General features: G+C 34.9%; 1 protein-coding gene across 7 annotated transcripts in view; it reads left to right on the top strand.

Annotated features, from left to right (window-relative positions):
• Positions 1-22,161, top strand: part of PCDH11X (protocadherin 11 X-linked) — an 824,011-nt gene that overhangs the window by 41,878 nt on the left and 759,972 nt on the right. For 6 of the 7 annotated variants that reach the window (XM_081043929.1, XM_081043928.1, XM_081043927.1 and 3 more), the window contains one exon: positions 19,505-20,088. The exons of the other annotated variant lie outside the window; for it this stretch is intronic. In XM_081043929.1, the coding sequence (XP_080900055.1) occupies positions 19,549-20,088 (540 nt within the window). In that variant the 5' untranslated portion in view covers positions 19,505-19,548. The remainder of the gene's footprint in view (positions 1-19,504; positions 20,089-22,161) is intronic. 7 annotated transcript variants of the gene reach the window in all.

Genomic DNA, 22,161 nt, shown 5'->3' with positions numbered 1-22,161 from the left:
TATCCTTTTCTTTAGATTCCGCATATAAGTGAGATCATATGGTACTTGTCTTTCTCTTTCTGACTTATTTCACTTAACATAATGTTCTCTAGATCCATCCATGTTGTTGCAAATGGTAAGATTTCTTTCTTCTTTATGGCTGCGTAATACTCCATTGTATAAATGTACCACAGTTTCTTAATCCAGTCATCTACCGATGGGCATTTCGGTTGTTTCCATGTCTTGGCTATTGTGTAAAGTGCTGCAATAAACATAGGAGTGCATACAGATTTTTGAATTGGTCGCCCCCACCCCAGCCCGCCGCTTGCTGCAGCTCACTGCAGCCCACGGCAGCACAGTTCTAGGTTGAGTTGAGCTGTTGTTCACAAATCTAGCTGTAGAAGGCGAAGCTCATTGGCCCATGCAGGAAGCCAACCAGCTACCTCAGTGTTGGGAGCACAGCACTCCAGCCACCTGAGCCACCCGGCAGCCCCTAAAACATCCAGGTTTTATTGCCCATTTTGTACACTTTCAAATATACTAATAATATTAAAATAGGACCCAACAGGCATTCTCCAAAATTAAGAGTTTTCAAATTTAGCAACGTGTTTTTGAATGCCTAACTTGGAGTTTGAATGTTTAGGGTCACAATTACCATGTTTCCCCGAAAGTAAGACCTAGCCAGACAATCAGCCCTAATGTGTCTTTTGGAGCAAAAATTAACAAAAGACCCAGTCTTATTTTAAAATAATATTAAAATAAGACTGGGTCTTACATAATATAATGTAATATAATATAATATAGTATAATACCCAGTCTTATTTTACTATAAGACTGGATCTTATATAATATAAGACTGGGTCTTATATTAATTTTTGCTCCAAAAGATGCATTAGAGCTGATTGCCCGGCTAGGTCTTATTCTGAGGGAAACACGGTATATTTGGAATTAGAATGTTAAGACAAATTTGAAATAACTCACAGGTTTGAGAGGGATATTGCTAAATCAAAAAAACATTTTTTATGTATTAGAAATAGGAAGGAAAAATAGTAGAAATACTAGCATGTATAATTTATCTTTGTGTGAGCTATTTGTAAATACGTTTGAATTGTATCTCTTATAAACAGGATTCCTTCTTGAAAATCAGACCAAACCCAGCCTACGAACTTATTGTCCAAATTAAGAACAACAAGAAGTGGTGTTTAATTTAACCATAAATGCTAATTCACTTTTTAATTCAGAATTCTGCCTAATTAGTTTCCTCCCCTAAATTAAATGTATCAGAATGTGGCCTGTATGTGTCCAATTTATGGTTCAAATGTTTTTCTATACATTCATTCATTGATATCATTTTTAACTTGCCATCCAGAGTCTTTTGGTTTTGAAATAACACAAAACAAGAATCACAGAAATAGTATTAAGATATTTGTAAAAGAATAAGAATTAAGAAACTAAGAAAGGATTTTTGCTGAAGCTTTAGCCTGAGGCACCTGTTAAGCAATTGATAAACCAAGTAGCAAGATTGGTTTTTAGAAAGTTGTTACATAATTTTTGCTTAGTGGCCTATGATCTATCCTACTGATTGTGAATTTATGTCACCCCAAAGTCATCTTACCAGGAAGAGCTTCTTCCTGGTTGAATGAATGTCATCTCCCTGCTCCTTGGAACAATAAGTTGATAGATACTATTCATTTTCTTATAAGTAATGCCTTACCTTGATTCATTTTCAAACTATAAACTGGGATCTGTTTCCAACCACCATTTTCAAAATTATGGTGGTATATCTCATTTCCTTTAAATGTTGATTTTATTACATCATGATTTTGATAAATTAACAGCTGACACGAATGAAAAATGTGCTAAGACATCACCTTTTCTTTTTTCCTGGTTAGACCTATACTGTTTTATTCACTCATGAGAACAGGAATTAATAAAAGTAATCACTTATTCTTACATATCTAAAAATAATTTTATTGAATGAATAAACTATTCAATAAATCCTCAGTGAAGTCATGAATTTCTACTATTTGTTTACTTTCTGAAAACATGATCTTAAAATATGATCATCTAGGGGACTTAAAAGATATGAAATTAATGCCTATTTGATATAAAAAGTTAATATATTTATTACGATAATATCATACTTATGGATCAAATATATTAAAACAATTAATAGATACTGAAATACTCATGATTAAATTCACAGGTGGTAAAAATATATGATGATGGGTGAACATATTGCCATATGGAATATGTTTCTTGCTTGAATAATATGTAAAACCATTTTACAAATGCTTCCTAAATCATATATCAAAAATCCAAAAAAATTAAAATATAAGAGCAACCTTCATAAATTGCCTTATAAATGCTATTTGAGCATTGATGATTAACAGATTTGAAACCCTGTTAGAAAACACTGCGTTAACTGTTGTGGAGTGTTAGGATAACTCAACAAAATATACTGGTAAACATTTTAGAGAACGAAGCAACATTGATGGAATCCACTTCTTAGAGAGATTAGACCCAAATATGAAAATTAGACTTACACAAAAAGAAATAAAATGATTGAATCCTTTGTGGAATACAATTTAATAAGTAACAGTTTTAAAGAATTAAAGTACCTAAATCTTTCATTTTGACATTTCAAGTTTAGGAATACATAGGAAATAGTCAAGTCAAACAAGACACAGCCAGTGCACCAACCCCACTTTACTTGTGTTCAGTCCCTTTGAAAGTATCAAGTTAATTAGTTTCTTCAGTTTGTCTTTCTCGAAAAGTGGTTACTTTTCTTGCAATGTTCTAGATTCCTTCCTGTAAACTTTAAGAACTACCTTATCATTTTCCCAGTCTGTGAAAGAAGCTTTGTGCATGAGAACAAGAACATAGAAGTAACTGTATAATACATCGTAGCTGTTTAATGGTGTATTTTTGACTTCATGAGACATTCAAGTAATTAGAATGATGGGAGCCAAGTAGAGTTAGGATCATGGGACAACGTGTGTGTGTGTGTGTGTGTGTGTGTGTGTGTGTGTGTATGCTATATATTTTTTGTTCTATTAAATTTATTGAGGTGACATTGGCTAATAAAATTATATGTTTCCAGTGTACAATTCTATAATACATAATCTATATATTGCATTGTATGCTCACTACCCAAAGTCAAATCTCCTTCTGTCACCACATATTTGACCCCTTTACTCTCTTCTACAGCCCCCCTTACACTCTGGTAACAACTGAACTGTTGTCTGTGTCTATGAATTTTTGCTTGTTTGTCTGTGTTGTTCATTTTTTGTTTTACTTTTTATTTTCATGGAACTAAGTAGGAACTAATTTGTACGATTTTTAAGAATTTGTTTTTGTAGCATGTAAACCATTCACTCATATAGAATTAGTTAAGTATATCACAAATTAAACACCGTACTCTAATGAAGGAAAATGTAACAAGTATGTCAGGGAAATTATGCTTTAGAATTTTTTGGACAAACCATTTTAACATCACCTTTGCGATTTGAACACAGAATTGCATATAGTAGAGACTTAGTTCCTCTACCTAATTATCTATTTAGAACTGAGTTGATCAGAGACTATAAAATAAACTTGCATTTTTGCTTTTCATCTCTTAAAATTTGACAGTTGTTTCTGTTTTTGCTTTCTTTAAGTGTTATGATTCTGTCTCTCTATGACTGTTGCCTACCGAACTATGATGTATTGCCAACAAAAAAATGTCATTTAAACAGGAATGGCGCTACTGACACGTGTAGAAAATTTTAAGTCTCTGTATCTGCTTTCATTGTGCTTCCCCTATCAATCTCCAAACTAGCCTCAGGCTTAGTAAAGAATTTTACGAAGTAAAGAATTTTAAGGTTATCTTATCATTTGTTCATGAGAGAGAGAAAATTACAGCCAAGTAAAGTTATGTGTGTGGGAATATTTTCCCTGAATATCTGAAGTAAATTCATCATGCTTCCGTAAAACTAAGTAGTGACTCTTTATATTCATATTCAGTAGTTAAATTTTTGCATTGGTCATTCAAAGAACTAAACTCAACATTTTGAAGGAAAATCATTTTAATTTTAGAGATAACAATACATTTTCAAGTGGCAAATGCAAGGTTTGGAATCAGAATCTAGAGATTGAGGCTATTTTAGCATGCTTGTTTACATCCTGCTAGAGCCAGAGTTGAGTTTGTTAAATACTGGTTCAACACTGAATTAAAGACATTTTCGAATATTTATAGTATCAAACATAAACTCTGTGAGGGCAAGGATTTTTGTCTGTTTTGTTCACTGATGTATTCTCAGTGCCTAGAATGGTGTCTGGCATGTGAAATTGCTTAATAAATATTTGTTGAATAAATGAATAAACCTTCAGTTTTAGAAATGACACTGCTTTTTTTCCTCCTCTATTTTTTTCCCCCTCTATTTTTAAACATCCAAAAGAACTGCAAGTGATAAAACACAGTTTAAAATGTTTTATTTGATGATGTTTTTAAAGGTAGAGTAGAACAGATTTAGAATGGATTGGGAGAGGGGACTACTTGGAAATAGGACCCTTTCTTAATTCCTCTTCTTGTGTAGAGATATTGCAACAGGCATGCAGTGGTTTTTAAAATGGTCTATAGTATTCTTCTGCCAGTTGTACTAATGTAATACCTGAGGGTAAGATAAGAATAAAGTGGTAGTTTGAATTCCAATTGTCAGTGTCCCATTTTTATTTTTTGCTTATGTTTGCATGGTATTTATAAATTCACACACATAGACACCCATGTTTTTTAGATGTCATGGATTCACATTGTATAGTACACATGCATATGTATACATATTAACTCATAGTAAGTATAAATGAGGTATTTTATTCTAACATTCATAAAGAAGTATAAGGCCAATAATACACAAGAGAATGAATCTTGGGAAGGTTTCTATATTATGTAATCCCAATGCTCACCATTGAGCAAATGATGCTAAAAATACCACAGGCAATAGTCTTTTTGTGTTGTTTACTAGGATGGAGAATGTCTACTGCATTAGTGCTGCACACTATTATACTTAAAATATTAAACAAATAAAATAAAAAAATATTTTATAAATGGCACAAACCACTCAACACAGGAAAGAGGTTGTACCCATACTATAAAACTTTTTAAATTTAGTGATCAATTATAAAATAAGATGTTTCAAGTTTATCTAGTTCACTTGTTTGTTCTCCTCATGACCTAAACTATCTCAATTGTTGTAACAAATACGTTTATTTTATTTCCAATTGCAAATAAAGTTTCATTTTCTCCACTTTTGTGTTCTCTGACCTGTCTATATGCATATTTTTAGTGCAGATGCAGTGTTATACAATGATAAAATTATTTAACATAATTGTTAAATAATACACATTGTTAAATAACATTGTCTGGCATAATCAAAATATAACATCTATAGCAAGTTTTATCATTTCATCAGTCCCCCTATTTTTAGAACCATTACCAAAATTTTGTTAATGTTACTGATTTATTAATAAACATTGAGAATTTCCATAATTAGATACCTATGTGCATTAATACTTTTATGCAGTGGATTTTTAAATCACGATCTATCACCTGATCTTTTAAAAATTCTGAATGCATTGATAGCTGTAGTATTCCCTCTTTAATGATAAAAATATAACATCTCATAGGATTTAGTGGAGTGTGATAAAAAATTTCATTTGTGTTTACATAACATATTACCTAGAATAACATCTAGACACACATTAAATGCTTCGTGACATAAGATATGAAGTATATTTAATATACCAAATTGAGATTATATCAAACAAATCAAATTGAGAATTAATACAGGAAATTGAAGAAAAATTTTGCAAAATTTAAGGAATAAATATTCCTTATTTAATTTTATCAGAAGAACTGGCAAACTGAAATAACTTGTCAGCTTTCAGTGAATGAAAAATAATAAGCAAGGGGGAAAAACAAACAGATTGTATGTTTATTGACTCACTGTTTTAACTCAGTAATGTGTTTTCAAATACCTTATTTGTTTTGCCAATGGCACACTTGTCAGCTTATTTTTATTTTTTTTTTGCAACATTAGGTTTTCTAGTAGCCATATTTTTAATTTAAATTTAGTGGGATGACACTGGTTAATAAAATTACATAGGTTTCAAGTGTAAAATTTTATAATATATCAATATACTACATTGTGTGTTCACCACCCAGAATCAGTTCTCCTTGCATCACCATACCGGGAGTGCCAAAAAGTGTATACACATGACTTGTATTCATCTTTTATTATCAGTATATATTATTACAATTATAATAGTTTTTTTTTTCTTAAAATGTGTATACCTTTTTTTGGCACCCTCTGTATATTTTACCCCCTTTACTGTCTTCTGCCTCTCCCCTTACCTGCTTACCCTCTGATAATAAACAAACTGTATCTGTTGGCAGTTTTTATGTCTTCTTGGGAGAAGTGTCTGTTCAGGTCCTCTACCCATTTATTAGATTGTTTGTTTTTTGTTGTTGAGTTGTACGACTCCTGTATATATTTTGGATATTGGTCCCTTATCGGAGACGTTGTTTGCAAACATTTCCCCCCATTCAGTTGGTTGCCTCTTTGTTTTGTTGATCGTTTCTGTGTCTGTGCAGAAGCTTTTCAGTTTGATATAGTCCCATTCATTTATTTTTGCTTTTACTTCCCTTGCCTTTAAGGTCGAATTCATAAAATCCTCTTTGAACCCAAGGTCCATACGTTTAGTATCTCTGCTTTCTTCTATGCAACTTATTATTTCAGGCCTTATGTTTAGGTCTTTCATCTATTTTGAGTTAATTTTGGTGTATGTTGACAGATAGCATTCTAGTTTCCGTTTTTTGCACGTGACTTTCCAATTTTCCCAGCACCATTTATTGAAGAGGATTTTTTTTTTTCTCCAGTGTATGTTTTTGGCTTCTGTGTCAAAAATTTTCTGCCCATATATATATGTGGGTTTATTTCTGGGTTTTCAATGCTATGCCATTGGTCTATGTGTCTGTTTTTCTGCCAATACCATGCTGTTTTGATTATTGTTCCTTTGTGTAGTACAAGCTACAGTCAGGGAGTGTGATACCTCCAGCATTACTCTTTTTTCTTAGGATTGCTTTGGCTAGTTGAGGTCTTTTGTTATTCTATACAAATCTGATAATTTTTTTGCTCTATTTCTTGAAAAAAATGCCACTGGGATTTTGATGGGGATTGCATTAAATCTGTGTAATTTTTTTAGATAATATGGCCATTTTACCTATGTTGATTCTTCCACTCCATCAACATGGAATATCTTTCCATTTCTTTGCGTCTTTTTCAATTTTTTGAATAATGTCTTGTAGTTCTCAGTATGTAGGTTCTTCACATCCTTTGTTAACTTTATTCTTATGTATTTTATTATTCTTTTGCAATTGCAAAAAAGATTGTTTTTTCTTAAATTTATTTTTCTGAAATTTCATTGTTAATATATAGGAATGGGGTGGATTATTATGCATTGATTTTGTATCCTACAACTATACTGTTTTTGTTTACTGTTTCTAATAGTTTTTTGGTGGAGTCTTTAGGGTTTTCTATATAAAGAATCATGTCATCTAATAAGAGGGACAATTTGACCTCTTCATTCCCAATTTGGATTTATTTTCTTTCTCTTCCCAGATTGCTCTGGCTAGGTCTTCCAATACTATGTGGAATAATGGTGAGATGAAGCATACTTGTCTTGTTCCAGATCTTAGAGGAAAACCTTTCAGTTTTTCACCATTAAGTATGATATTAGCTGAGGGTTTATCATATACGACCTTTATTATGTTGAGGTACTTTCCTTGTATACCCACTTTCATTAAGTATTTTAATCATAAATGGATGTTGTATCTTGTCAAATGCTTTTTCTGCATCTATTGATATAATCATTTGATCTTTATCCTTTATTTTGTGTATGTGGTGTAACACATTGATCGATTTGTGTATGTTGAACTATCTTTGCACCACTTGGATGTACCCAACTTGATTGTGATGTATAATCTGTTTAATGTATTGTGGTAGTCAATTTGTTAGTATTTTTCTAGGACTCTTGTATTTATATTCATCAGAGATATTTGTCTGGAGTTGTATTTTTTGTGTTATCCTTACCAAGTTTTGGTATCACGGTAATAATGTTGGCCTCATAAAATGAGTTAGGTAGTGTGACGTCTTTTTCAATTTTTTGGGAGAGTTTGAGGAGGACAGGTATTAAATCATCTTTGAATGTTTGGTAAAATTCACTAGTGAAGCCATCTGGTCCTGTATTTTTGCTTTTGGGAAGGTTTTGGATGACTGATTCAATTTCCTTACGGTTGATTGGTCTATTTAGACTTTCCAGTTCTTTCTGATTCAGTCTGGGAAGGTTGTATATTTCTAAAAACTTTCCCATTTCTTCTAGGTTATTAAATTTTGTACCATATATTCTTTCACAGTATTCTTGTATGATCCTTTCTATTTCTGTGGTGTCTGTTGTAAATTTTCCCCTTTCATTTCTGATTTTCTTTATTGTGTTTTCCCTCATTTTTCCTTAGTGAATCTAGCCAGGGGTTTGTCAATTTTATTAGTCTTTTAAAGAACCAGCTCTTTGTTACATTAATTTTTTTTTAATTAAATTTATTGGGGTGACAATTGTTAATAAATTTACATAGATTTCAGGTGTACAATTCTGTATTACATCGTCTATAAATCCCATTGTGTGTTCACCACCCAGAGTCAGTTCTCCTTCCATCACCATATATTTGATCCCCTTTACCCTCATCACCCACCCCCCACCCCCTTACCCTCTGGTAACCACTAAATTATTGTCTGTGTCTATGAGTTTTTCTTTCTCATTTCTTTGTCTTGTTCTTTTTGGTTTCTATACCACATATCAGTGAAATCATAGGGTTCTCTGCTTTTTCTGTCTGACTTATTTCACTTAGCATTATACTCTCAAGATCCATCCATGTTGTCACAAATGCTCCTATATCATCTTTCCTTAACGCGGAATAGTATTCCATTGTGTATATATACCACAACTTCTTTATCCATTCATCTATTGAAGGACATTTTGGTTGTTTCCATGTCTTGGCCACCGTAAACAAAGCTGCAATGAACATTGGAGTACACGTGTCTCTATAGAGGAATGCTTTCAGATTTTTTGAGTAGATACCCAGGAGAGCGATTGCTGGGTCATATGGTAATTCTATTCGTAATTTCTTGAGAAACCTCCACACTGCCTTCCATAGTGGCTGCACCAGTCTGCATTCCCTCCAACAGTGTATGAGGGTTCCTTTTTCTCCACAGCCTCTCCAACACTTGTTACTATTTGTCTTATTGATGAAAGCCATTCTGACTGGGGTGAGGTGATATCTCATTGTGGTTTTCATTTGCATTTCTCTGATGATTAGCAATGTTGAGCATTTTTTCATATGTCTATTTGCCATTTGTATGTCCTCTTTGGAGAAATGTCTCTTCAGGTCCTCTGTCCATTTTTCAATTGGGTTGTTTGTATTTTTGTTGTTGAGTTTCATGAGTTCCTTGTATATTTTGGATATTAGCCCCTTATCAGAGGCGCTGTTTGAAAAAATCTTCTCCCATTCAGTTGGTTGCCTCATTATTTTGTCAATAGTTTCTTTTGCTGTGCAGAAGCTTTTCAGTTTCATATAATCCCATTCGTTTATTTTAGTTTTTACTTCCATTACCTTTGGAGTCAAATTCATAAAAGGCAGTTTCAACCCAAGGTCCATAAGTTTAGTACCTATGTTTTCTTCAATGCAGTTTATTGTGTCAGGTCTTGTGCTTAAGCCTTTGATCCATTTTGAATTAATTTTGGTACATGGTGACAGATAGCAATCCAGTTTCATTCTTTTGCACGTAGCTATCCAATTCTGCCAGCACCATTTATTGAAGAAGCTGTCTTTCCTCCATTGTATGTTTTTAGCTTCTTTGTCAAAAATTATCTGTCCATATTTATGTGGTTTTATTTCTGGGTTCTCAATTCTATTCCATTGGTCTATGTGTCTGTTTTTCCGCCAATACCAAGCTGTTTTCATTATTGTAGCCCTGTAGTACAAGCAAAAATCAGGGAGTGTGATACCTCCAGTATTGTTCTTTTTTTTAAATATTGCTTTGGCTATTCTGGGTCTTTTGTGGTTCCAAACAAATCTGATGATTTTTTGTTCTATTTCTTTAAAAAATGCCATTGGGATTTTAATGGGGATTGCATTAAATCTGCATATGGCTTTGGGTAATATGGCCATTTTAACTATGTTGATTCTTCCAATCCATGAGCACGGAATGTCTTTCCATTTCTTTGTGTCTTCTTCAATTTCTTTCAAAAATGTCTTATAGTTTTTAGCATATAAACCCTTCACATCCTTGGTTAAGTTTATTCCTAGGTATTTTATTCTTTTTGCTGCAATTGCAAAAAGAACTGTTTTTTCTATCTCTTTTTCTGAGATTTCATTGTTGGTATATAGGAAAGCAATGGACTTTTGTACATTGATTTTGTAGCCAGCAACTTTACTGTATTCATTGATTGTTTCTAATAGCTTTTTGGTGGAGTCTTTAGGGTTTTCTATATATAGCATCATGTCATCTGCAAAGAGTGACAATTTAACTTCTTCATTCCCAATTTGGATGCCTTTTATTTCTTTCTCTTGCCTGATAGCTCGGGCGAGGACTTCCAACACTATGTTGAAAAGCAGAGGTGATAGGGGACAACCTTGTCGTGTTCCTGAACGTAGAGCAAAGGGCTTCAGCTTTTCACCATTAATTATGAGATTAGCTGAGGGCTTGTCGTATATGGCCTTTATTATGTTGAGGTATTTTCCTTCTATACCAATTTTAGTAAGTGTTTTAATCATAAATGGATGTTGTATCTTATCAAATGCTTTTTCTGCATCAATTGATAGAATCATATGATTTTTGTCCTTTATTTTGTTTATGTGATGTATCACATTGATGGATTTGCGAATGTTGAACCATCCTTGTGCCCCGGGGATGAACCCCACTTGGTCGTGATGAATAATCTTTTTAATGCGTTGTTGTATTCGATTTGCTAGAATTTTGTTTAGGATTTTAGCATCTGTATTCATCAGAGATATAGGTCTGTAGTTTTCTTTTTTTGTGTTGTCCTTACCAGGTTTCGGTATCAGGGTAATGTTGGCCTCATAAAATGAGTTAGGGAGTACTGACGCTTCTTCAATTTTTTGGAAGAGTTTGAGCAGGATTGGTATTAGATCCTCCTTGAAGGTTTGGTAGAGTTCACTGGTGAAGCCATCTGGTCCAGGACTTTTGATTTTGGGAATGTTTTTGATGACTGATTCAATTTTGTTACTGGTGATCGGCCTATTAAGATTTTCCAGTTCTTCATGATTCAGCCTTGGAAGGCTATGTGTTTCTAAGAACTTGTCCATTTCTTCTAAGTTATTAAATTTGGTGGCATATAGTCCTTCATAGTATTCTTGGATAATCCTTTGTATTTCTGTGGTGTCCGTGATAACTTCCCCTTTTTCATTTCTGATTTTGTTAATTAGTGTCTTCTCTCTTTTTATCTTAGTGAGTCTAGCCAAGGGTTTGTCAATTTTGTTAATCTTTTCAAAGAACCAGCTCTTTGTCACATTAATTTTTTCTATTGTCTTTTTGTTCTGTATTTCATTTAGTTCTGCTCTGATTTTTGTTATTTCCTTTCTTCTGCTGACCTTGGGTTTCGCTTGTTCTTCTTTTTCTAGTTTTTTAAGGTGTAACATGAGGTTATTTATTTGGGATTTTTCTTGTTTCTTGAGATAGGCCTGTAATGATATAAATTTCCCTCTTAAAACTGCTTTCGCGGCATCCCAAAAATTTTGGTAGGATGCATTTTCATTGTCATTTCTTTCTATGTATCTTTTGATCTCTCCTCTAATTTCTTCTTTGACCCAGTCGTTCTTTAAAAGTATGTTGTTTAATCTCCATGTATTTGTGTTTTTTCCTGCTTTCTTTTTGCAGTTGATATCCAATTTCAAAGCTTTGTGATCAGAGAATATGCTTGGTATGATTTCAATCTTCTTAAATTTGCTGAGGCTGATTTTGTGTCCCAATATATAGTCTATCCTTGAGAGTGTTCTATGTACACTAGAAAAGAATGTATAGTCTGATGTTTTAGGATGAAGTGCTCTATATATGTCAATTATGTCCAATTCATCTAATGTGTCATTTAGGGCTGCAATTTCATTATTTATCTTCTGTTTGGATGATCTAGCCATAGCTATCAATGATGTATTTAAGTCCCCTAGTATAATTGTGTTTTGGTCAATTTCTCCCTTTAGTTCTGTTAGTAGTTGCTTGGTATATTTCGGTGCTCCCTGATTGGGGGCATAAATATTGATGACTGTTATGTCTTCTTGTTGTATAGTCCCCTTTACCATTATGAAATGTCCATCTTTGTCTCTTGTTATCTTTTTCACCCTGAAGTCTGTTTCATCGGAAATCATTATGGCTACACCTGATTTTCTCTGGGTACCATTTGCTTGGAGTGTCAATTTCCACCCTTTCACTTTGAGTCTATGTTTGTCCTTGTAGCTGAGATGTGTCTCTTGTAGACAGCATATGGTTGGGTTTAGTTTTTTGATCCAATCTGCTACTCTGTGTCTCTTTATTGGTGAGTTCAGTCCATTTACATTTAGGGTGATTATTGATAAGTGAGGATTTCCTGTCATTCTGTCTTTAGTTTCTGGTAAGGCTGTGTCTCCATTGTTTCTTTGCCTTTTTGTTGTTGTCTATTATTTCTGTGTGGTGGTATTCCATGATGTTTTCCTCTGTTTCTTCTTTTATTAGAGTATATATTTCAGATTTCGATGTTTTTTGAGTGTTTACCCTTGAGTTTATGTAAAAGAAAGTTTGATATTTAGAGTATTCCAGTTTCTCCAGTACGCTTACTTTCTCTATTCCCATATTCCAGTTCAGGCCTTTACGCTCCCCCTTTTTATGTTTCGGTTGCCACAAGTTGTCCCTGTTGATGGTGGTCTAATAGCCTCCTTTAGTATTTCTTGTAGTGCAGGTCGTGTGTTAGAAAATTCCCTCAGCTTTTGGATATCTGGAAAGGTCTTTATTCCTCCTTCATATCTAAAGGAGATCTTTGCTGGATATATTATTCTTGGCTCATAATTTCTCTCTTTCAATAGTTTGAATATTTGATTCCATTCCCTCCTAGCTTGTAGAGTTTCTGCTGAAAAATCTGATGATAATCTAATGGACTTTCCTTTGTAAGTTACCGTCTTCTTTTCCCTGGCTGCCTTGAGGAGTCTTTTTTTGTCATTGATTTTAGACAGCTTCAATACAATTTGCCTTGGTGAAGGCTTGTTGGGATTGAGGTAATTAGGTGTTCTATTTGCTTCTTGGATTCGAGGATACAGTTCTGTCCACAAGTTTGGGAAGTTCTCATCGACGATTTGTTTAAATATATTCTCTGTTCCCTTCCCTCTTTCTTCTCCTTCTGGTATGCCCATTATTCTTATATTTCTGTTTCTGATGGAGTCAGAGAGTTCTTGTAGAGTTCTTTCATTTCTTTTAAGTCTCAAGTCTCTTTCTTCTTCCCTCTGTGTAAATTCCAGTTTCCTATCTTCAATGTCACTGATTCTTTCCTCCATCTGGTCAACTGTACTACCTAAGGTGGATATGTTATTGTTAATTTCTTCTATTGAGTTCTTAATCTCCAGAAATTCTATTTGGTTCTTTTTCAAGATTTCAATCTCTTTTGTAAAATGCTCATGGTGTTCTTTGATTGTGTTTCTGAGTTCATTAAACTGCCTTTCTGTGTTTTCTTGCATCTCGTTCAGTTCTTTCAGAATTGCAATCTTGAATTCTCTGTCATTTAAATCACAAATATCCATATCTCTAAGTTTCTTTTCTGGAGACTTTTCACTTTCTTTCTGAGCTATCTTGTTGCCTTGGTTATTCATGGCAATCACTGATTTACCATTTCTCTTCCTAGACATCTACAGGAGTGGCTTCTGCAACAGGTTGATAGGTATGCGAAGAGCTTTTGAAGTTCCAAAGCTCTTTCTGCACCAGATTCAGAGCCCGTTTGTTTTAGCAGTTCTTTTTTCTCCTGCAGGGATCCGCCCAGATAGGTGGGGCCAAGGGGCGGGGTGAGTTGTGAGAGGTGGCCCAGAGCAATGGCGGCGACCACCACCACAGCCAGTCCTGCTTCCACAGCTCCCTCCCCTTTGCCGGAACTAGTTGAGCTGCGAATCTGTGTCTGCGGTCCACAGTTCTCAGAGCAGCAAATATTCTGTCCTTTGATCCGACACTGCTACTGTTCCGCTTCTAGCACCAGGCAGGTGGGGGCGGGGCGAGCTTTGGGAGGGTAGGGAGGGGGCTGCTAGTCTCCGTGCCTAAGGCTTCCGTTCTCCGCTCGGCAGTGAGGGCTTAAACCACCGTTTTCAGCCCTCTTCCCTCAGTCTTTGCTTCGAGGTGTCTGCCATGAGCGTTGGGTTCAGCGGTTTTGTATGCTGCCCCCTCAGCCCTGTGGGCCGTAAGCGGAGCCCTAGCAGTCTGAGTACTTCCCTGTCCCACAGCTGCGGAAGATCCGGGAGCAGCGGGCACGGAGCACTGAGCTAGGTCTGTATCCTGAGCCCGCGCGGCTCTGTCTCCGCACTTCTCTCCCTCCTTTCCCACTCGCGCGATTCACCCACCTGGAGGTGAATTCAGTAGTGGGCCTCTTCGTCTTGCCTGTCTGCTGTGCAAGGAATCCTTTGTGGAGTTATTGTTGTCTGATTCGTTGTAAATTCCAGGGGAGCGTTACAGAGGCTCACCTCACGCTGCCATTTTTTTTGCCCCTTTCTACATTAATTTTTTCCACTGTCTTTTTGTTCTCTATTTCATTTAATTCTGCTCTAATCTTTAATATTTCCTTTTTTTTTTCCTGCTGACTTTGGGATTCATTTGTGTTTTTTTTTTCTATTTTTTTAAGATGTAATTTTAGGTTGCTTATTTGGGATTGTTTTTGTTTCTTGAGATAGGCTAGTAATCATATAAATTTCCCTCTTAATACTGTTTTCCCAGGATACCAATAATTTTGATAGGCTGTATTTTCATTCTCATCTGTTTCTGTGTAACGTTTGATCTCTCACTTTATTTCTTCTTTGACCCAGATGTCCTTTACTAGCATGCTGTTTAATCTCTATATTTTTTGTGGTTTCTCCTGCTTTTCTTTTTCAGTTGATCTCCAATTTCAAAGCATTGATGTTGGAGAATATGCTTGGTATGATTTCAACCTTCTTAAATTTGCTGAGGCTAGTTTTGTGTCCCAACATGTAACTTATCCTTTAGAATGTTCCAAGTGCACTAGAAAAGAATGTATCATTTTGTGTTCTGGGAAAAACGGCTCTTTAAATGTTGGCTATTTTCCATTCGGCCTAATGTGTCACATAAGGCAGATATTTCCATTTTGATTTTCTGTTTAGATGATCTATACATACCTGTCAATGACGTGTTTAGGTCCCCTAGTATAATTGTGTTTTGGTCAATTTCTCCCTTTAGTTCTGTTAGTAGTTGCTTTATGTATTTTCATGCTCCCTGATTGGGAGCATATATATTGATAAATGTTATGTCTTCTTGTTGTGTTGTCTACTGTACCATTATGAAATGTCCATCTTTGTCTCTTTTTACCTTTTTTATCCTGAAGTCTGTTTTGTCAAGTATAAGAATGAATACACCCGCTTATCTCTGGATGCCTGTTTCTTGGAGTATGTTTTTCTTACCTTTCACTTTAAAATCTATATTTGAGTTTTTGCAGCTGAGATATGTCTCTTGGAGGCATATATGGTTGGATTTTTAAATTTGATTAAAACTGTTACTCTGTGCCTTTTTATTGGTGAGTTCAGTCCATTTACATTTAGGGGATTATATATATATATATATATATATATATATATATATATATATATATATATATATATGGATTTCCTATAGCCATTTTATCTTTTGTTTTCTTGTAGCATGCTTTTTTTTGCCTTTGTATTTCTGTCTGTTATTTTAGTTTGGTACTATTCTATGATTTTTTTCCTCTGTTTTCTTTTTTTTATTATTATGTGTTCAGTTCTAGATTTTTTTGCATGGTTACCATTAAGTTTATGCAAAGGAAAGTTTCATATATACAGTAGTCCTTTTTGTTCTGCATGCATCTTCCCTCCATTCCCCTTTGCAAATTCAGACATTCACCCTCTTTCCTTTTATATTTTTTGTTGTCACAAATTATCCCTATTTATAATGTGAGTTCATTTCTGAGTTACAGTAACCATTGTGTTCTTCTCTTTTTCTTTTTTTAATGTGTTTCCCTCTTTTAACCTTTATGTTGTGCTTAATTGTATAGTGCCCTATTCTGACTATGGGCTGGAATTTTCTGCATCTGTCTGTCTGTTAGTCATCTAACTCATAGTTTTTTTGTTTTGTTTTCTTTTGTTTTTTTACCTTTTTATTTCAGGTAAAATAAACCCTTTCAGTATTTCCTGTAATGCAGGCTTTGTGGTGGAAAATTCCCTCAACTTCTGTGTGTCTGGAAAGGCCTTATCCCTTTTTCATATCTAAAGGATAACTTTGCTGGATACATTGTTCTTGGCTGCTAATTTCCCTCTTTCAGTCCTTTCAATATTTGATTCCACTCCCTCTTAGCTTGCAGAATTTCTGCTGAAAAATCTGATGGTAATCTAATGGGCTTTCCTTTTCCCTGGCTGCCTTGAGAATTCTTTCTTAAACTGTCATTAATTTTTGACAGTTTAACATAATGTGCCTTGTAGAGGCCTTTTTGTATTGAGATAATTGGGTGTTCCGTTTGCTTCTTGGATTCCAGGATCCATTTCTTACCATAGGTTTAGGAAGTTCATATCGACCATTTGTTTGAATAGACTCGGTGTGCCCTTCTCCCTCTCTTCTCTTTCTGGTGTATCCATTATTCTTATATTGCTCCTTCTGATGGAGTCAGACAGTTCTTGTAGAGTTCTTTCATTTCTTTTAATTCTCAAGTCTCTCTCTTCTTCCATCTGCATCATTTCCAGACTTCTATCTTCAATATCACTAATTCTTTCCTCTATCTAGTCTTCAATGTCACTATTTCTTCAATGTCACTGATTCTTTCCTTCATCACTATTTCTTAAGCTTGCTAATTCATTCTTTATCTCTTTTATTGAGTTCTTCAGCTCCAGAATTTCTGTTAGATTCTTTTTAAAAGTATTAGTCTCTTTGATAAAGTACTTATTTTGTTCATTTTGTTTAATTCTCAGTTCAGTAAGCTGCCTGAGTTTTCTTGCAGCTCATTGATTTTTTTCATCACTGCACTCTTGAATTCTGTGTCATTTAAGTCACATATTTCCATATTTTTATATTTATTTTCTGGAGGTTTTTCATTTTCTTTCTGAACTGCCTTGTGACATTGCTTGTTCATGTTATCTGACAGATTCTTTCTATGCTTAGGCATATGGCAGTGAACGCTGCAACAGGTTGATAAGAAGAGGTCTTTCTTTTGTTTTCCAGTAGGGGGCACTGTAGAATTTTATTTTCTCTTGCAGTGTTCAGGCTTCTGGGATCCTTGCTGGGCTATGAAAAATGCCTTACATTCCCTGGGAACGTGGATGTGCCCTCTGTGACCTGTCTCCTATGGTTCATGGCACCACCCCATGGGAGAATTTGGTGGATTATGGAGTTCTCAGCCCCTGAAATCCCAGTGCAGGCAGATGCAACGCTGTGCTTTCTGGAGTTTCCCAGGTACTTCTTCTGGGATCATCCGAGAAGGGTGTGAGCAGTGTGAGCTGCGAGAGGCAGTTGGTGTGTTTGTGGCTTTGTTCTTCTTCCAGTCATGGCAAACGCCAGACCTCAGCTGCCTCACCTCTGTATCTCCACCCTTGTCACTGGATTAACTGCAATGTGCATCTGCCACTCAGTTACTCAGTAACAGTAACTGTCTCTCTAGTCCTCACGGCTATTGATATTCTTGTGCTCTTTAACCCGACACTCCCTGCTCCAGTTTTTTCTGGGGACTGCTGCTAGCTCTGGGAGGGTGCGAGGAGGCGAGTTCTAGGAGGGTGGGTAGAGGCGGCCAGGCTCCCAGGCTTTGTTTTCTGCCTTGCAGTGAGGGCTGCTAGACCACAGCTGTTGCACTTCTGTATTCGGTCTCTGCCCTGAGGTCTCTGCCCTGATTGTGGTGTTCAGCCATATTATATGCTGGTCACTTAGGCAAGAATGCTCTGGGACACAGAGATTGCACCTGCTGTCTGAATCCTCCTCTGTCCCTGGACCAGCAGTGAGCTCCAGGCTGCTTCTGCCGCATCCCTCTCTGCTCTTCTCTCTTCCTCCTTCTCTTTTTGCCCTGTTTAGTCCACCTTCAGGTGTTTTAATGCACAGATCCGTCAGACATGTTTGTGTGTTGTGCAGGAAATCCTTTCTTGAATTATAGGCGTTCCACTTGTTGTAACTTGAGTGGGAGAGATCAAGGGGACCCCTCACGCTGCCATGATTCTGACGTCACTCTGTCCACCTTTCTTATCATTAAATCCTAGTCAAGGTGTTCCTTGTAGTTGGGTAATTCTTGTTTTATTTTATAGATGTGAAAACCCATTTTCATATTTCATATGTCTGCCACCTGTAAACATAAATTCTCAGAGTTGGGATGTCTTCTCATCCAGTTCTCATTGCATGTTTAGATATTGCCTACCAAATCTTAAATATGTAGAGATATACTGGTAATCCAGCTTCTATATCAGTACTTCCAAAGATATGGAATTCATTCTCTCCTGAAATCCGTTTTTTCCCCACAGAATGCTTTAATAGGCAGTCGTTTGTGTTGACTTGAAAGTTGCCTCCCCTTAATATATCCCTATTGTTTTTCCTCTCATCCAAAGAAATAAAACTTTAATATCCTTTTCACATGATTCTCCTTCCCATGTTTAGGCATTTGTCACATCAACCCCTCTCCTCTGTCAAAGGACTTATTTTTTAATCCAAACTTCCTGAGTCTCTCATATGTCATGATTTATCTCCTTTTACTTAGATGGATTTTACATTTTGATTTCCAGAAGTGAACACACATAATATTGTATGAAACATTTATTACCAATAAAAGAATTGCACTTTAACTCCATACTATAACAAAGAATAATGATTACATTTCTGTGATTGCTAACATATACCTTTACTTTTCCTTAACCGTTGAATTAAATATTTTTAATTATTTTATTAACTTTAACCATCTTCGTATATTATATTATCTTTTATATATTTTATCAATGGTGGACACTTTTATAAATTCTTGGGTCTCTTAAATACTATAGGTATCTTGTTTCACTTAACTTGCATCTTAATGTAAAATTGCATAATATTCAATTCAAAACAAATCTGTGAGTTTCTTTTACAGTGTTGATTCTGCTAATATTTTCATTTAATTATTAATTTAAAACTGATAAATTAGTTAACATACATTTAATTGTTGGCTTTACTGATGTCTTCTTCTTCCTCTTTTTCTCTTTCTTCTTCTTTTTTCTCTTTGACAGTACTCTGCGGGTTGATACAACGAACTGTCACAAGTGTACCTGGTATGGACTTGTTGTCCGGGACGTATATATTTGCGGTCCTGTTAGCATGCGTAGTGTTTCAATCTGGCGCCCAGGAGAAGAACTACACTGTTCGGGAAGAAATGCCAGAAAACGTCCTGATAGGCGACTTGGTGAAAGACCTCAACTTGTCGCTGATTCCAGACAAGTCCTTAACATCTCCTATGCAGTTCAAGCTGGTGTACAAGACTGGGGATGTGCCACTGATCCGAATCGAAGAGGATACTGGGGAGATCTTCACTACTGGAGCACGCATTGATCGTGAGAAATTATGTGCAGGTATCTTGCTGGACGACCCTTGCTTTTATGAAGTGGAGGTTGCCGTTTTGCCGGATGAAATATTTAGACTGGTTAAGATACGTTTTCTGATAGAAGACATAAATGATAATGCACCGTTATTCCCAGCAACGGTTATCAACATATCAATTCCAGAGAACTCGGCTATAAACTCTCGATATGCTCTTCCAGCGGCCATTGATCCCGACATAGGAATAAACGGAGTTCAAAACTACCAACTAATTAAGGTGCGTGTTAAAAACACTTTGATAAAGATAGCTCATTTTTTAAAAACAAAACAAGGATCTTAGTGTACTTCAAATTTTGGGTAAGTCACCACCCTAATTTTTCAGTTTAAGCAAAGCATTGTGGAGAAAATTCATCAATGTAATTTTTTCAATTGCATTGGGTTTATGAATCTGAATCTTCATTGTATGTATATTCATTTTCAAGCAGTTGTTTGTGTTTTCCTTAACAATCCATTATAGGGTTCAAACAAGGGTCTCAGCTCTGCTACTTGCAATTCAATAACCAACCCAATATCTTACTTTTAATCTGTCTCGTTGTGACTCTGCCACAAACTTGACCTAAACAAGCAAAGCTAAATGTTAAATTCACAAACCAGAATGCCAGTTTTCCCCAGTGATTATTTTGGATAGAAAGCTTTATCTTGCCATCAGAAAAGATGCCAAAAATGTATTTGAGAGGTGAGTAGAATCTTTTTTATTAGTAGCATTTTCACACAAATATAGAATAATGGTAAATATTTTTCATAATAATTTTCAAGTCAAGATAAGATCTTTAAGAATCTCGAGTCATCAAAGTGAGAATAATTTTAGCCAATATGCTGTTAATCTTAAATGTTTGCATTTTGTTCCGATACTTTCAAAACACAGAACATTCATTTGCTGTAAAAGGTAAGTAAGCCTTTTAGTCAAAAAGTTTCAGTTAATCTGAAGCTTGATTTGGATCTTGGGGTGGGGAAGGCAAAAACAAAAATAAATGAAATATTTGGTATCCTTCAAAATATGTGCACAGTGACTGCATTTATTTAGTTGAATGGGTGATTCTTTTAAATTATCTAAATGGTATATAGAGTAGTAGAAAACTCAGACATTGGTATGTGAAGTAGTACCAGCATTTGAATGATCTTGGAAAATGTGTAAAAGAACGCATTGTAGATTTAATATAGATATATGGTCAAGGGGTTTTCAAAGTTTTAAAAACATTTTCTGACAATTTGTTACCATGTTAGGATTAATATAATGACCAATGTTAAAAAATACTTATAAAGAATATATAAAGAAGTTATTTTCATGTGTATCATCTGAAGGTTTTGGCCTTGAGGATATATATATAATACTGGCAAACTGCTCAGCTGATGCCAATATGTTGTGAAGATATATTTGTTTATAAATACATTTAGGAATTGAAGGCTATAGATCTCTGGAGTGAATCTGAGTGAAATGCAGACTTTTGTGTGAGTATAAGAAGTAAAAACAGAAAGAAAAGTGATAGATTATTTATAAATGATTAATTTTAAGTAATATCCATGCAATGGTATCTCCTTATTTCATGAAATGGAAAAATATGTAGGAATCAGAAAGATATAGATCACAATCTTGTGTTTACCACAGACTAAACATGCCACTTCCAGTTTAATTTGACGTTTAGTTGCTTCTTTCATAATGTGAGGATGATGATATAAATGTCACAGGGCCAGAATTGGAAAAAATAAGCACTAAGTAGAGAGGAGATACACCTGAATTGAAGATTTTTGGAGGTGCTTTAAAACATTTGGCTATTTATAGAAATATGACGATTATCAGTTTAAATAGTAAGTTATGTATCACAGTGGAATTATCTTTAAAGCAATACTGTCAAATAGAACATTCCGCAATTACTACATTTCTATAATCTGATATCCAATATGATAGCTACTGGTCACATGTGGTTATTGAGTACTTGAAATGTAATTAGTGTTACTGAATTTTAAATTTTATTTCATCTTGAATACTTGAAATGTGGTTAGTGAGATTGCATTTTAAATTGTATTTAATCTTAATTTTAATAACCACGTGTGGTCAGTGGCTACCGTATTGGACAGCACAGCCTAAACAAAGAAAAACAGCTTAATTGGAAAATAAAAGTTAACTAGTAAAATCAAAGACTTACCAAATTAAAATCAGGTATTACTAATAGGATCTCTTCACCCAACCATCCTGACAAATGTGTTGTTTTGAAAGGCAGTGCTGTACTCAAAGAATAATTTTGTCATGTCTTCCTCAGGGCAGCTTAATGAATTTCCAAAAAAAAATCTG

This window comes from Rhinolophus hipposideros (genome assembly GCF_964194185.1).
Source record: "Rhinolophus hipposideros genome assembly, chromosome: X".
Taxonomy (NCBI): Eukaryota; Metazoa; Chordata; class Mammalia; order Chiroptera; family Rhinolophidae; genus Rhinolophus; species Rhinolophus hipposideros.
Note: the sequence above shows the minus strand (reverse complement) of the source record. Positions and strands in the feature narration are given on the sequence as shown.